The 18189-nt window shown below is 39.0% G+C and overlaps 1 protein-coding gene across 2 annotated transcripts in view; it reads right to left on the reverse strand.

Annotated features, from left to right (window-relative positions):
- RALGAPA2 (Ral GTPase activating protein catalytic subunit alpha 2) overlaps nt 1-18189 on the reverse strand; it is a 311093-nt gene that overhangs the window by 143062 nt on the left and 149842 nt on the right. For both annotated transcript variants that reach the window (XM_045011212.1, XM_045011213.1), the window contains exons 27-31: nt 14745-14853; nt 8102-8212; nt 7576-7644; nt 7283-7417; nt 3402-3585 (exon numbers count right to left, since the gene is read on the reverse strand). In XM_045011212.1, coding sequence (XP_044867147.1) covers nt 3402-3585; nt 7283-7417; nt 7576-7644; nt 8102-8212; nt 14745-14853 — 608 coding nt within the window. The remainder of the gene's footprint in view (nt 1-3401; nt 3586-7282; nt 7418-7575; nt 7645-8101; nt 8213-14744; nt 14854-18189) is intronic.

Genomic DNA, 18189 nt, shown 5'->3' on the forward strand with positions numbered 1-18189 from the left:
ATGCCTTACCTAGTTTATGAGAATTAGAAATCTAGATATGTTAAGCAAGCTATTTCTCTTGCTGAAATTCTGTTTCTCTCTGTTTTTTATACACCTTGTTTTTGTTACGACTATTGTTGTATGGGTAGTTTCATGCAGTCTGCCCTCAAAGAGAAGAAAACCCTTATCACCTCCGAGAAGAAGTGTTGAAGGGTAAAGAGGCTCTGGAACCTACAAACTCCCCTCTCAGTCTCAGGCAAGGAGTATGAACACAGGTATTCGATCCCAGTGAGGTACATTCTCATTATGCTGCAGTGGGTAAACACAAGGTTAGAAGCTGAAGGGCCAAGCAGAAGAAAGCTGAAAGGGGTGGGCATTACTCTGGTGCTTGCTGGTTATACAACAACAAAAATGCCCCCAGAAGATCCAATCAAAAGGGACAAAAAAAAATCCCGTTTACTGCATAAACTTTGGATTTTAGAATAAATATGTTTAATATTCCTAATGTTGAGGTTTTCATTAATATAAAAATAGTGACAGTGATTTCAAGCTGTCAGGTTTCCAAATTGTCGGGGACTATGTTTAATTTTCTTGTGGATGCTGAGAATACTAAAGAAGTGGGAGAGACAAACAACAGAAAGCTTTACTAATTTTAATTGATCTTGTAAACGATTAACTTTTTGTATTTAACTTATTTTAATTATCCTGGATAGTTACCTTGCAAAATTAGTAATCTACTTTCTCCCTACACTATTATTATATTTTGAATAAAAATACACACTCAGTATTGCTTCTACAATGCTTGTTGCTACTATAGCAGCTGTTACTGTAATGTGTTTCCTCTTTTCTCTGACCTGATTAAACCCATTGTATTGTTGTAGCCAGCTATAACGAGTGATGAATAATGTGACAGGTAAAAGCCATATGTAAATAACATAAATTTTTTTAAAAAGCAGGAAGAATTCCTTTTTAACGTTAGTTTGAAAATACCATGACAGTAAAATAGAAGAGTGTATAAGGCACAAACATATCCAAGATGAGAAACATTTTGTTCTACCTAAAATGACAAATCTTTCTCACATCTATTTTTATCTTTCTGCTCTTCACAAAATGTACCCACTCAGCAAGAAGTGTGTGCAGAGCAATTGGTTTTAATGCCTCTAACCTTTTTGTTAAACTAAAAATGCAGGTACAAGGGAAATAAAAAGAAAACATGCTGTAGTGATGAAAATTTGTTCCAGTATGGAACACAGAAAGAACTGTATTTCAAAGTGGCATAGAAAGTCTAGCACAGGGGTCGACAACCTTTCAGAAGTGGTGTGCCGAGTCTTCATTTATTCACTCTAATTTAAGGTTTTGCGTGCCAGTAACACATTTTAATGTTTTAGGTCTCTTTCTATAAGTCTATAATATATAACTAAACTATTGTTGTATGTAAAGTAAATAAGGTTTTTAAAAGGTTTAAGAAGCTTCATTTAAAATTTAATTAAAATGCAGAGTCCCCCAGACCGGTGGCCAGGATCCAGGCAGTGCCACTGAAAATCAGCTTGTGCGCCACCTTCGGCACGCATGCCATAGGTTGCCTATCCCTGGTCTAGAATTATTTTGCACATCCTTATACTGCATCTGTGTTTCTGAATCCTGTGTAAAAAATATTTCTGTGAAATGATTTATGTAAAGTTTTTAGAACAATATTGAACTCTGGAAGTTATTCTTAATCTAATGCTTGAATTAATGATATTGACCAAAATACATAAATAGATGTTTTCCCTTAGTTAATACATCCTTGTAGCAGTTGATTTTTTTTAAATGGTTGAATCAAATGATGTGACATACATAGAACTAAAATTCACTATAAAATATTGTGAGAGAGATGACTCTCTCTCTCTCATCTACAAAATGTTTATTTGGCCATTTTAGGTATTACAATCACAGGAGTTTTTCTTGCAACAATCCCCAAGAAATGCTGCATGTTTATAGTTCTTTACTAGAATTTTATACCATTGAGCTTGCTGGCGTCTATGGATGACATGTTTTGGTTTTCAATAAATCAGATAAGGTCCAAGTTCTGCTCTCAAACGTTCCTAATGAGACTCTCCTTAAAACCAATATTTACAAAGTTAAAGTCATTTTTAGTAAAAAGTGAAGAGCCACTACTGTTTGGAGAGTTTTCATATTATTCCATTAACATCAGATCACTGATGATGCTGTACTTGTTTAGCTTCCCACAAACATGGTACACAGTGGACTAGCCACACAGTTCTCAAAAGGATTTGATTTGGAATTAATTTTATTCAGTCAGTTTTAATTCTGTATACGTAGCCACAAGAAAAAGTGATTGTCCAATGCCATCATATCTATGACTTTCTCACTATAGAAAAGGCACATGGGAGAAGTGACATTTTTTTTCTTTGTTCATCCTAGTAGTTGAACCACTGACAGTGAGTATTAATACTCTATTATTACACAAGGAATTACCGGTAAATTCCATTGACTGGATTACCAGTTGTGCCTTTTTACAATGATCTTGTGAGGTTGTGAGATCCTAAGAATTCCATACCATATATCTGCAGTCTATTAATGACTTTGGGAAGTTTTCATGATGCTCTGACAAGCAGCAGAAATAGAGCTGACTTGAATCTATCCCCAAACTGTTGTGCATCAGAACCCAGAACAAACTCTGATCTGAGGATTTGAATTCAATCTAACCTCAGAATTTTTATGCAAATTAAATTTGAATCAATAGATAAGGTCTTCTTCTCTGTCATACATCACTAAACAACTAAAATTAACATAAAAAATGTTAATTGTGAGTATGCTTTCTATATACTTTACCTCAATACTATTATCCACCTAGACTTCAAATGAGAATTTCAATTAGACTTCTTAACTGGGACAAAAATATACTCTCTTGCCATTCTAGCTCAGATGTGTTAGGAGTTCCCAGCCCTCTCTCTTTTCAAAACAGTATATCAACTTCCTTATGTGGTTAACTAGTTGATGGTTTTCCCTTCTAAAAGAGGGCTCTTGAGGTAAACATTTATCATTTGGAGTCATATTGAAGATGTCTTTATGTTTTCTTTTGACATATTTGCAGCCATAATTTATCAAGGCTGCTATCTTATCTACAAAGAAATGCCGGCTTTGACACATTTTAGTAAGCATCAAGAGGTGTGTGAAATTTTCTGGTCCCTCACTGGTATTCTCCTAATATAGTGAATACACTTAACATAAGTGAACTCCAGACTATGAATGTGTTGAACCACATGGCTTTCCTGTAAAATACCTGTAGAATTATTCAGAGTTACCTGTGCAAGCATGTTTTTCAACTAAGAAATGCCACTTAGCAGGTTATTAAATCCTCATATTGTTAATGTTGAAATCCTAGCAATCTTCAAGTTATTTTCTTTGGAGTTACTTACCCTCAACAACAGTGAGTAGATTTCCCAAATCTGGGGTGGAATGGGAGTGTGCTGGCTCAGAATTCTTGACATTTCCCAATGGCAAAAATGGATCATAGTCATTAGATGAGAGATCTGCAAGGCTCAGTATGTAATGGCTTTGCTGCGTATATGTGCTTGAGCCATAAACACAACAATGCAACACCTGTAAGAAGAAAAGAGATGAAAATTGTATTAGAAATAAATTGTAGAAAAAAACATATCAAGTCAAGTGACATACCGTGATGAGATCCTATGCTGTTACATTCTGACACACTGTAGCATATGTCTAAGGCCTTGTCTACACTGCCACTTACAGTGCTGAAACATTCTTCGCTCAGGGGTGTGGCAGTGTAGACAGGAGCTATTCCCCTCACGGAGGTGGTTTTATTACAGCACTAGGTGAGCTCTCTCCCAGCGCTGGAGCCGCAACTACCCAGCCATGAGCTTTAATGTCGGCTGTGTAGACATACCCTAAATCTTGCTGCTTCTTCCTACATCGCTTTGCTAAAATGAAACCCTAGTCCAGGCCCTCACTTTGTATCTTGACTAGCCCAACAACCTCCATTTACAACATTCTCCCTTCTGGCCTTGACAAATTACATTTCTCCCTGCTTGCATCAATTCATATAATTGCTGCAAAGACTATTGTCGCATCTCATTGCTTTGACTAAGTCACCCTTCTCTTTGCATCTCTCCACTGGCTTTTGCTTCTCCATTACTATCCTACTTGTCATCCCTTTTGAGGTCCTTCATGGCTTATCCTTATCCTACCTATCACCTCTCAAACTATCAAGAGGTTAACTCCTGCCTCCACTATGACAATGCCACCAGCCTTTATCATCCACTTGCTAAATTTTCAAACAAGCATCTTTGGGTTTCTGTCCCATGCTGCCCTTCACAAACATTTGCATTACCTCTTCATAAAACTCTCCTTTGCTAGGGTGACGAGATGGCCTGATTTTATAGGGACAGTCTCAATTTTTGTGTCTTTTTCTTATATGCTCCTATTACCTCCCACCCCGTCCTGATTTTTCACACTTGCTGTCTGGTCACCCTGTCCTTTGCTGTGATGTCTACTAAAAACTTGACAACACATATAAATCTGGTGTGCTGAGAATGCTGCCCAGTATTGTCTCTTTGTTTCCTGGCGCTCTCCCAATCTGTCTCTTGAATTCACCTGTTCTCTCTTGTCTTATACTTAGATTATAAGTTCTGTGGGGCATGGACCATCATTTTTGGGTGTTCATACAGCACGTAGCACAATGGGTCCCTGGTCAAAGACTGGGGCTCCTCTGGGGTAGTACAATGCAAATTATTATTATTAATAAATATGATATATTATTGATATAATAATAATGTCTATTGTTAAATTCTCACCAATTCTTTAAGAATGAAAGAAAATGCTTTTTCTTATCAAATTATCTTTTTATCAGTAAACTACTATATTAGCCATGAAAACAAAACTATTTATCATCACAGATCTTGATTTTAAATAAAAGCAGTATCAACATGCTATTTTTATATTCGGAAAATGTGTTTATGCATATTTTAAAGCAAGACTGACTTCATGCTTGATAAGTACAATTTCACAATTAGGACAAGATCAATTGTGGTATATTGTTATAAATTGGAATGTCATTATAGAATATTATCCCTCAGGCATATGCAGACATATTCAAAAGTGTATTACATCAATTATAAACTAGATTATTTTGATTACTTGAAAGATGTACTGATGTTTCATAAAACATGTTTAACTTACTTATGGAAAATTTTGCTAATTAGACATAGTTGTACTATATTTCTTGTCTTCATTTGATTATTATGGGCATTTGCATTAAATGAATAAGTTCTACAAGTGTCTTAGGACGAGCAGTCATGGAGACTGCTCTTTATTTTGAATGGGTGCTTGTCCACTAGGAAATGGCCACAAAGTTGAAACTGGCTTTACACAACTGTAGATGTCTATCTCCTCAGTATCAGAGGGGTAGTTGTGTTAGTCTGCATCTGTAAAAAGTGACAAAGACAGGACTCTTTGTCGCTATCTCCTCAGTGTTGGCCTTCAGTATTTATAGTGTGTTATTCTACAGAGCTCCTCTAAGGGGACCTCATTCAACAGTCACAACTCTGACAGCAGGAGGTGCATATAGTTTTCATCCAGATCCAGCTGTCCTCAAACACATGTGCAAGAAAGAAATAACATTGCCATGGATCTCCTAAGGTCCTCAAGACGGGAACTCCTTTCTTTGTGAAGTTTACTAGTCATGCCATTAGAAAACAGTAACTCTTCACGTAACATTGCAGTCATGTTCCTGAAAAATGTGACTTTAAGCAAAACGATGTTAAGCAAACCCAATTTCCCCATAAGAATTAATGTAAATTGTGGGGGTTAGGTTCCTGGGAATTTTTTTTTTTTGCCAGACAAAAGGCATTATATACATTGTAAACAATTTTAAACAAGCAATTTAATACTACAATCATCACTGCTGAGCATGAAGCTTGGTTGAGGTGGTGGAGTCAGAGAGTGGAAGAGGATGGATAGTCCGGCTGCTCCTCTTGCTGTTCTTGCAAGCACAGGCACAGACTTTGCCGGGGGCAAGGGGCTCAACCCTCGGCCCATCCACTCCACCCCTTTCCCCAAGCCCCCACCATTGATTCTCCTCTTCTCCCCCCCACCTCCTCCCCCTTTACTCCACATGCCACATCCTTGCTCCTGCCCCCTCACTCCCCTGCCTCCTGCCCACGGCGATCAGCTGGTTTGTGGCATTCAGGAGGCTAGGGAGAGGAGCGAGGATGCGGCGCGCAGCCTCCCCCGCCTCCAGCCTGCGGCAATCAGCTGGTTTGCAGCATTCAGGAGGCAGGGGAAGGAGTGGGGAGGCTGTGCGCTGCATCCTCACTCCTCCTCCCAGCCTCCTGAACGCCACAAGACAGCTGATGGCTGCAGGGAGGAGGTGGGGGGAGCAGAGGGAAGGTGCTGATCCGCGGGGTCTGCCGGCGGGTGGGAGGCGGTGGGTGGGGGTCGGGGGGGGGGCATAGGGGAGCTGATAGGGGCCTGCCAGCCATGGACAAAGCAGAAGGCCAAACGACATTATAGGGGAGCATTGCACAACTTTAAATGAGCATGTTCTGTAATGGAGCAGGGACATAACATCGAAACAACGTTAAGCGAGAGGACGTTAAGTGGGGAGTTACTGTAGGTACGTCCCCTGGTAGGACTCCTAAGCTCCTTGGGAGCCAGGACTCTGCTTCTGTAGTGTTTTAAGATCTGTTGGCCAAGGCACTTTCTTTTTTCTCTCAAAACTGCCAACATTCAAAATTTTACACTCCAGAGTTTGTGTGTGTGTAACATTTCAGATTTTGGCATCAAATGACTTTTTTTTTAAATTGGTATTGATAATGTAATCGAAAGAGTCATGACAAGCAATGCTCAGAATATGCTGTCCTTTTAATTATTTTAACTAACCTATACATGCTATTTTGTTTAGTTATTTATCCACCCAATGACTGAAGCATTTAAATAATAATTTGCAAGTCTACATGATCCCCCAAAAACTACAAACCAGCCCTGAAATTTCAAAAAGGAGCCATTTTAACTCCTTTAAGCTACAAAGCTACTGAGCAGACTTACTTGCAACTTTCCAGAAAATCAAATCAACCTCCTAAATGTTAGGGGTGAAATTTTAATTTGTTTTCATAACTAACCCATGGATTTAAACAACAGTAACTGAAAAACTTCAATGTAATTCAAATGATGGAATCATCAGTTATACCTCCATAATGCTTCTGTGCTTCAGTGATCTTTACACTTTTAAAAACTTTGTTAAAAAACAATTCATACTGAAATAATTCTTCATACTCACCCTATATATGTAATCCAGTAAGGGAGCTTCAGAGGAATGTTGATCTTCCAGAACAGTAGATACTGGCTCTAGTAAGGTTTTCATTGGTAGTGCCATGCACCAATCCAACAAGCAAAGTAATAAAGAAACTATAAACTAAACAGAAACATGCAAAAGAATACATAAGCAATACTCATCATATTCATAAAAATGTTTAAATATTAGCTTAATATTTTAAAATAAGATTTAGGACTAAACAATTTCATTTAATATGTGCAAAAACAATGACGGAGTTTGTGTTTTATGCCACATACCTTTTTATCTGTTTCTACAGAGGAGTATTCAGCACTTGGCAAAAGAAATGCAATGGTGGCCACGAGAATCTGCACAAAAACCAAACCCACAGGCAAACAAAATTACAAAAAGACATTTTGTATCTTTAATAAACAGAAGGCCTGAACCATTGACCTTCAATAGGCTTTGGATGAAGACTATAAAGAGCTGTTAGCAGCCATTTTTATATATAGCATCTGAATCAAACAGAGTTCCACATTGTTAGCAGATTCTAGAAATAAATTAGAGCAAATTGGAAAAAATCACACTGGCACCAGCAAACTATAGCAAAGAACTCTCCTAATAATGATTGCAGAAGGAAGCAAAGAAAGTTAGAGTTCTAAGATTGTAACTTTATGGTAAGCAACAATTCTTTCAACTGTGAAAAATAGCATCAGTTGGACATTCTCTTAACTTTGAAGCTTTTTCAATTCTATGAACCATCAACACAGAACATCAGATGTGTTATTTTCAATTCCCATGAGTATTTGAAGAGATAAGACATACTTCAGTAATTTTCCTGGATAGAGAGGATTCATACTTCTGAAGCTTTTCCCAATAAGAAACTAGCAGTTGAAGAACATCACAGGCTATCTGAGCTACCAGTTTATTAGAAAACTGTAAGAGAAAAAATAAAATTAAACGAAGTATCATGCCAGAAAAAAAATGTTCACATATAATAAACAGTAATGTCAGAGTTTCTACTATTTTAAATGGCACTACAGCCACAAAAACTACATTAAAGGAAAATGAAGGTTACTTGCAACTGGAGTTCTTCAAGATGGCTTTTGGATTTTGTGCTGCCTAGTGGTGCTTAACAAGAGAACCTTCTCCAAGCGGTGTCTATTAAAGCGCTCATGTGCTCCCTCCTAGCCCACTCCCTAGTGCCACTGAATGTTCTGAAGGTGAGACTATATACGGCGGAGTGCCCTCTACCAACTCAGTTCCTTTCACCAACCCAGAGGAACAGAACGAAAATAACTCAGAAAAAAAGGAGAAGATGGGTGGGAAGTGTGAATATGCAGAGCCCTCTTGAAGAACTTCGGTTACAAGTACGGTAATCAATCTTCATTTCTTTTTTTGAATGGCTCTGCATATTGCCACTTGTAGTTTGATAAGCAGTACTGAAAATAACCTGGAAGAGAGAACAGAGTCCTAAATAAATTGAGAACACACTGATGTGCAAAGCTCTCTCCTGAAAAGTCAAGGACCCTGAACTATAGGATGACTCAGATGTTGCCGTACCCCAACCACAGTTTGACACATCTCAAGTTACCTTCACTGAAAGTGAAGGGGGATTGAACTGGACACCCCTGAGAACGTTTTCTCTGACTGACCATCACATCAATAATTCCAGAATGTTTAGAGGCATGCTGACTAACATCTGGAGATTGTTCAGATTTGGTCTGTAGACTTGAGACAGCCAAAGCTGCATTGGCCTCATTGTGAGTTCTGCAAACGGAGTCACATATGTCGTAGCTGCCATAAGACCCACAAAGAAGGTTACTTTCTGATTTTGACATATTTGAATGTATATAACATATTGAGCTATTTTTGAAAATCTGTCCTCTAGTAAAAAGGCTTTCCCTGCTAACAAGTCCTATATGGAGCCTATGAATAAAATCAGCAAAGAGTCCTGTGGCACCTTATAGACTAACAGACGTTTTGGAGCATGAGCTTTCGTGGGTGAATACCCACTTCATCGGATGGACGTAGTGGAAATTACATTAAATTAAATTTCCACTACATGCATCCAACGAAGTGGGTATTCACCCACGAAAGCTCATGCTCCAAAACGTCTGTTAGTCTATAAGGTGCCACAGGACTCTTTGCTGCTTTTACAGATCCAGACTAACACGGCTACCCCTCTGATACTATGAATAAAATGTTCTGAGTTGGACAAGGACTTGACTTTTTCTGACATTCAGGAGAAATCCCAGTTCTGGAAAATAGCAATGGGGCTTAATAAATCATCACAAACAGCCTTTAACAGACAATCATCAGAATAGGGTAAACAAAAATACCCCACTTTCTCAACTGAGCCTCCATGACAGAGAAGCACTTTGTAAGAACTCTTGGTGCTGTAGAGAGGTCAAACAACAGCCCTTTATACTGGAAATGGTGTCCCACCACCACAAAATGAAGGTACTTTCAATGACCGTGTCAATGAAAATGTGCCCTTTAAATTAAGAGTCACAAACCCAATCCATAATTGAAAGCAAAGGGATTCTGGAGGCCAGAGTTAACATATGAAACCAACACTTCAAAATATACTTGTTTAGGTTTCTTAAATCTAAAATGGAATGAACCCTCCCCCCCCCCCATCATTTTTCAGCACCAGAAAGTACCTTGAATAAAACCCCAGATCTTGGAGGTGCTCTCATACCTCATTAACAGCCCCCATGAGAAGAAATTTCTGTATGTCTGAAAAGTAGACTAGCCTTGTGAGAAGGTTCTCTAAAAAGAGACGGGCAAGGGAAATTGAAAGGGGTAGTTTCCTGAACTGAATGGCATAGTCCTTCTCTATTTGTCAGATGTAATATGCCTGCATCTGATGATAAAATGGACTAGCACGTCTCCAAACACAGGTAGGGAAGGGTCCCTCACTCATTGATTCTAGACTCTCAATCCTCATATCAAATTTGAGGCCTAGCATGAGACGAAGATGACAGAAAGGTAGCAGATTGCTTAGAGTTAGGCCTCGATTTAAAAGACCTTTTCTTATGCTGACTCTGTAAATACATAGACTGCTGGTGCTGTTGTAGATGTCTTTGATTTGATAAGAAATAAGCTGAAGATAACTGTGGATAATACAGTCTCTGATAATGGAAATAAAAAATAGAAAGTCTCCTAGTAGAAGTAATAAAGCACAAAGATCTTGTCTTCTTCAGCTTCTCCGGCAACTCATCCGTCTTTTCACAGAAAAGACCATTTCCTCTGAAGGGGAGATCCTCCACTTTAATTGTAATATGACAAGTCAGAGAAGAGGAATGAAGCCAAACATGTCTCTTCTAAGTAACTGCAGAAGTCAGTGATCCAGCAGAAGAGTCTGAAGCATCAAATGAAGTCTTGAGAGAGTGCTTTGCTACATTTTGACCCTCCATTAGGATTGCATTTCCCAATCTCTTTTTGTCATTTGGAAAATCCTGCACAAACAGTGCCTTCTTTTCCCACAGGTGGAACTGTTAGCGAGCTATGACAGCTTGGTAATTTGCCACCTTATTACCAAGAGAGGAACAAGAGAACATTGATTCTCTAAGGAGAACAATCTTCTTCCCTTCTCTGCCTATACGGGTCCAAACCTCAATCTATTACTGGCAGCAGTCACCACCAGTGCAGTAGGTACAAAGTGTGAATGCAAATATGCAAATCCCACTGCTGATATAATTTGTCTGTTTTCTTGGACTAGGTTGGCAAGAGGCAGGAGAGGACCAAGCAGCGTTAGCAGGCTGCAGCAAACTGTCAAGGATTGGTAACGACATCCTATTCTTGGAGGTATCCCCAAAAATGTAAACACCAGGTAGGATGTCTCCTGCACAGGCACTAAAGTTAAATGCAAAGTTTACACCGTGTGATCCACTAAATCATGAAATTTCAGCATGTCCTCAGAAGGGGAAAGAGGCAAAAGTCATTTCTGCATGCTCACATGGTGACAAATCAGGATCATAGTCAGTGCCAGCATGCTCCAATTTTAAAAAAGGAGCAATCTCCTCATCATCTTCTTTAGACAGAGTATCAGGGACCACTGTTTGAGTGCAGATGGATATAGTGGAATCAGATGCAAGGATTTCTCCCCCACCAAATCCTTTACAGATGAAACATCACCTCTCCATCCATAAGGAGGACAACTGAAAAGTTCCTGTGGTGGCTGCCAATGAGGTCATGGAGGCCAGAAATGCCAGTCTTCCTGGCAACTGGATATGGGAACATACCTGAAAGAGGACCACTAAAAAGAGGGACAAATCAGGAGGAAACAGGTCTCTATTATTTCTCTATTCTCCTCTAGATACAGATCCAGCCTGGATCAACTATGGAATGCACCAGAGACAACAGACCCAGAGGACAGAAACAAATGGAGAGAAAGTTCTTTGTAGAGAGAAAGCTGTTTGGAGGAGGATGTTTAGACAGATCAGGAGATAGACTGACAAACTCCTCTATTATTCTCCATTGCTCAGGTGAAGAAGATGCAGATCTCAGAATGGTCAAAACCTGTCTCTTTTTCGAGACCCTCTGTTTCTCACTCAGATCCAAGGAATGCTTGGAAGCTATACAGTGCGCATCAGCTACCAAAGTATAAGTCTACTTTGGAACCGAAGATGAACCTGGTACTGGAGTAGGGGTTACAGCCAGAGCCAGAGACTTGGACAACACAGGATCCAATGAAATACTCAAATCCACCTTCTTGGATCCAGAAGCTGAGCCCAGAACTCGCTTTGATTTGGGTACTCTGTCAAAATATACCTTGGATCTGAGGACTGCCTGGATCCAAAAGGTTAAGCCTCCAGGGCCTCCTTATGGAGAAGCACCTGCAACCAATTCTGCCCCTCCCTGTGAGCTCTGGGTATAAAAGTCCAGCACATGGAACACCCAGAAAGTGAGTTATGCTCTCCCAAGCACCTGAGGCACCTAATGTGATCATCTGATACCAAGAAGACAGCAGAGTACAAAGCACACCTCTTGAACTATCCCAGCTTCTTTTTCTTCTTTGGTTCTGCCATAACCTGGAACTGGGCTACTAACTACCAATCTATACTTAACACAAATTACAATACTAAACAACTAACAATTCACAACGGAGACATATGTCCCCTACCATCCCTGGATCCGAATGGACCGGAGTGGTTCAGTTGCGTCTAGGCAAGCAGTTGGAAGGAACTAAGGTGGTAGAGGACCTTGTGACCCCTTATATAGCCTCGCCATCAGAATGTTTGGAGACACTGGGGGGGTGGAAATGGGTAGGAGAGGGCGTGTGAGCATGCTAATGGACACTGCTTAGAGAAGGTTCTACCATTAGGCACAACTAGGTGGCACAAAACCCATAAGTGGGAATATGCAGAGCCCTTGAAGTAGTAGTTAAGATTGTAAAGTCAAACACTCAAAGTTAGGAAATGCCATAATTAGGATTACCTATGCAACCTTAATGTGGACACCTTTTGTATATGCATTATGATATGATGCAGTCTTTAAATATATGATCCACATACTATTTTTCCACAAGATCCTACTCACTCACTCTGTGAGAATGGTGCATGAGTAGTCTGGTTGGTATGTAGGAGCGATGGAGCATGCTCAGTGCAGATGGACTCTTCAAAGAATTTAGCTGCCAAACTAACAGGTTTCTACTGAACATGTGCAAACAAGATCATTTCAAAGGCTCAGAAAGTAGCCAAATTAGGGTGAATTTTTACAGAAAAGGCAAAAGGCACATCCCTGGCACCAGGTCAATGCCAGTAGCCAAATTTCTAGTCTCTTTTCTATAGCATGGAGATACTAGAGCTGCTGAGCTTCTCAATGACACTGTTAATAATTGTTTTTAATATGGGAAAAAGAACATTTTTCTCTAACCTCATTCTCAGAAACAGCTGAACCATTTTAGCTGAAACTTTCAAAAAATAAATAAAATAAAGAAATAAAAATAAACCAGCCTGAGGCAGGTACCCGGCATGGAATATTTCAGCCCAAATGGTTAAAGTTATAAGCAACTAAAAACAGGGTCTTATAATGGAAAGTGTCAGGCAACCTTAACTAAAGGCATTGCTACCTTTACCACCTATAATCTCCATTATTTAGTATAGTATAACTAATTATTATGAATAATTATAATTACTTATGTAGTATAACCATTTCCTGCTTATGACAGGTTAATTTTTTACATGATCTTTTCAAGCTCTTTCTGAGTTTTTCACAAGTAGGGCCTCTTAAATCATGCCAATATTTGTGTAAAGCTTTCAAGTTTCTGTTGTTTGACCAATATATCTCTATGCACAAAATGAAATTTCCAACACACATATGTTTATGAAAATTAAAGGCACATGCTAACAAAGATGATCATACTGTGATTATTTAAAAAATGATCACTAGTTGAATAAAAATGAGTGAATTATTTGAAGATTAAAAATAGAAGATATTTCTTCCACTTCTTCCTTAGATGGCTGAGCCTTACCTATAAGATTTTGAAAAATTATTAAGAATATTTACTAAATTAAAATATTTACTATTTCAAAAGAACTGCAGTTCATTCTGTTCTCCATAAGCCAAAAGAAAATATAACTTTCCAATAACTGCACCAAAATTTGATACAATGAATATCTGTCACTCCCCTGCATCTACCAAATTACCAATCATTTGATATGACAGAAAAGTCAATTAACACCATCTCTAGGCAAGTGTCTCCTACTTCTCATCAAAATTTATTTTCAAATGAATGCCTTGTCTAAGACAGTATTTATACAGCTGCAGGAACTTATCAGCCCATAACAAAACTCTATTCCTTTGCCACTATGAGTCTTCAATACAGCTGAAGAGGCTGTATCCAGAAAGCAGCTGTACCACACAAAAAGAAGAATCTTTTCATGATTCTTTCATTCCCCTGCTAATACATTAAAGTAAAACTGTTTCATTCATTCCATCTCAACCTTTATTAAAGACAGCATCAAGCAACCTGTGACAGAATGGTAGGAAACTGTGGCTGATCCAGCACTCTGGTCATTGGTACTCCAATTAGATGCCCTAGAGTACAGTACTTTGGAAAGTCGGTGCCTGTACTAACAGTGATATTTTAGATAGTCATTGAGTGAAAGACAAGCCAGGTTCACTAAGTCTGTGGAGCAGCCGGAGAACATGTGGAAGATCCTGAAGAAAATTTCAATCAAGCAAAAAATAAATTCATTGAGCAGTTCCATGGTCAGCAAATTCCTGATAATCCCCATAGCATTTAAAAAACAAACTTGCAGACAGATAACGTTGTAAGCATAAAGAACCAAATAATCAGGATATACAACTGGGACACATCTTGATCCTAAGTCAGAAAAGTATTTAAGTACATGCTTAACTTTAAACATATGCTTGATGAATATTTCAAGTATCTAGAATACCTTGTTCATACAAATGTTCCCTTTGTTAATCACACAAACACAATTCATACTAATACCTTTAGTGTTACACCTATAACATTTATTGCATCCTTCACTTGAGGATGGTTTGTGCACTGTACTAGTTCTTCACATATCCAAACTCCAAGGCAGCAAACAGCTATACACCTTTTAAAAAGAAAGGGAAACAATTATTTAGTTATAAGCTTAAAAAGAATATCCTCCCTTCCTTAACATTTCTCTCTTTCTGAAAAATATATTTTGGAAGATTTCATGATGATTTCTCAATGACACAGTACAGATCCTTTTTACTGACATATTTTATGGCTAATTACAGAAAGCAACAGAATCAAAGAGAGAGTTTGACATTGACCGAATGTCAACCAACCTGGGATACATTTTAAAACCGTGTTCAGGCTGTCTGTACCCTGAGGGTGTGATTTTTTAAAAGTACTCAGAAGTGGCCTAACTCTGCTCCCCACTGAAGTAAACAGGACTAACTTTAAAGGAAGCAGAATTAGGGAATGCTGAGCGCTTCTAAAAACCAGCCCTAAGTTTCCCTTTCAGCCAGGGAAAAGAGGAGAAAGGGCCCATCAAGCCACATCTCTCTTTCCTACCTCTTGGCACAACCAATGATTTTGGGAGCAGGGAACAAAGAAAGAAGGCTCCTTAAACATTCAGGGATGATTTTTGCAAGCAATAGAGGCGTTCGCGAAACTTCTAATGCATATGGGCGGGTAGGAAAATTCCCTTCCTGCCAAAAAGCCCTTATAGATTTTCTATTATTTTATAAACGACAGATGGTGTAATAAAGGTGCAGTGCACACAGAAGTGTTGATAACAGACTGGTCTCTGTTTCCTGTCCCCAGCCACATAACACGAGTCAGTTTTGTTACAAAAGGCTATACTCCTGTCACAAGGCAGGACTCCAATGGCTACTGCATCTTCCCATTAAAAAATAATCAACTGTAAATAAAACAATATCAGCCAAAAACATCAACCACAAATTAATGAAAGAATAAAAGAAAAGAAAACAAACCCAAATCCAAACAAACTAACCGATATTTAGGATGGAGATCAGGCTAGACAACCATAAGCCCCTCCAACAGATGGGAGAACTGTTCTGTTTCTTAGCAATCATTTGTTAACTACTGTCTCTGAACCTTGGTGGCTTTCAGACCACGTGGTCACTTCTTCTCTGTTAATTTAACTTTAGCTGTCTATTCAGTACTCAAAACCATTCTTCTGCAATAGCCCATACAACCATGAGGTGTCTCCCCTTCCTGGAACCTGTGCTTGCTGCTCCTGGTATTTTTCACCACCAGAGACTGACACCTGGTCTACACTGGGGGGGGGGGGCGGGAGAGGGGGTCGATGTAAGATATGCAGTCTACATATCTTATTTCGACTTACCTCCCGTCCTCATGGCGCGGGATCGACGGCCACGGCTCCCCCGTCGACTCCGCTACTGCCACTCGCTCTGGTGGAGTTCCGGAGTCAATGGGAGCGTGTTCAGGGATCAATATATCGCGTCTAGACGAGATGCGATATATCAATCCCCTATAAATCGATCGCTACACACCGATCCGGTGGGTAGTCTGGATATACCCTGAGTGGGCATACTTTACTTCCATCAGCTCACAAGCATGATCAGTAGCATTCTAAATGTCCCCGAGAGACAGAGAGACAATGTACTTGGTTTTGTTTGCATGTCTTCTGTTCCTCCTGTAAGAATGGACTTCACGGGTCACTAAGATGTAACACCTTGGTGAAGGAGGTATTGCTCTTACTTCAGCAAGTTGACAGCCACTTTATGTTTGAAACCTTACAGTCACTCTCATTTACAACGGAGATAACTGTTTGGCATTCTTGTTGTAGCCTTCCTCTAGTTCTAGCCTCCTGAAATATAGCTCTTCTGTAACTACCCCAGGATTAACCGTCTTTGGTTCAGGAAGCTTGTTAGATGCTGTTAGACTTTTATCCACAACTTTCTAAACTCTCCTAAAGTATTAAGAGTTGTGTTGTGCTATTTTAAAATTGCCAAGTACTGAACCTTTGAGTTGGCTTGGAGTTTTGTTTTATTTTTAAAATCAAGTTGGTTGCTATTTTTCCCAACTTTCCTGCCAACCCATCTGACTGTGCAATAGTAACCTTTGGAAGCCTGTAGGAATATATAAGCCATTGTCTACAAAACTGATCCATAAGCTTCCTGGCTGCGGAAAGCCATCAAAGAATAAAATGTTCTCACTAATAATGAAAATATTCCTCCCGTAAAGAATCTTCCAATAAAACTCTAGTAATACATTAACAAAATAAACAATTCCTAGATGAGACACATGCACTTCTCTTTCACAATATAAATAGATCGGTGTTCACTATATAATATCATGTCATATGACTCACTTGTTTAAAAAAAATCAACCCCTAAAAGGATGTCTTCATTAATGGAAAACATCTTTTTATTCATCTTAGTGACTAAGCCTCCCCTTCAGATAAGCAACCCTGCCAATTTACCTGAAAAAGCTTTAGTCTGCTCGTTCTTGAAAAACACAACACTGAGTGAGAAAGACCTTTCCATCTATCACCCCATCTTCAACCTCGCTTTCTTAGGAAAAATCATCAAGGATGTAATGTGTTCATGCTTGCAAGATTGGGCCTTACTTGTGATTACAAAAATTATTTGTAAAAGAACTGTATATTGCACTAAAATATATTAGGTCAGATCCTGCTGCCACTGAAGTAAAGGCTAAAGCTCTCGTTGAAGTCAGTGGCAAAGAAAAGCACTGACAGGAATTTTTTTTTAACTTCTTTCTTTGTCTGGTATCACAGTCTTGATCGTTTAAATGTAAAGTTTAGCATTTCTTTTAATTTAGAATCCTTAAAAGAACCTTCTCCCAAAATAGATGGCAAGCTCTTGTTTATAGCTATGATCTACTCCATGTATTTTCTGACTTTTAATTAAATGTTGCATGTAACTAATAGCATGTTAAAAATATGCAGATTTTGAATACCTAGAGATAGATCTGATGGATTCAAATGCCTCCTTCAAAGCAGTATGCAATATTGCTGTAACCATGTTGGTCCCAGGATATTAGAGAGACAAAGTGAGTGAGGTAACATCTTTTGTTGGACCAACTTCTGTTGGTGAGAGACACAAGCTTTTAAGCTTACACAGAGCTCTTCTTCAGGGCTGGGACAGGTATTCAGTATCACAGCTAAATACAAAGTGACACAGATTGTTTACCATAAGTAGTTAGCACATACACCTCTATCCCTATAGAACGCTGTCCTCGGGAGTCAAAAAAATCTTACCATATTATAGGTGAAACCGCGTTATATCGAATTTGCTTTGATCCACCGGAGTGCGCAGCCTGCCCCTCCGGAGCACTGCTTTACTGCGTTATATTCAAATTCGTGTTATATTGGGTCGTGTTATATCGGGGTAGAGGTGTATTTCAATGGCCCATTCAAGGTGAAGTGGCCCATGAACACCCCTCCAGTCAT

Source organism: Mauremys mutica, chromosome 3 (genome assembly GCF_020497125.1).
Source record: "Mauremys mutica isolate MM-2020 ecotype Southern chromosome 3, ASM2049712v1, whole genome shotgun sequence".
NCBI lineage: Eukaryota > Metazoa > Chordata > Testudines > Geoemydidae > Mauremys > Mauremys mutica.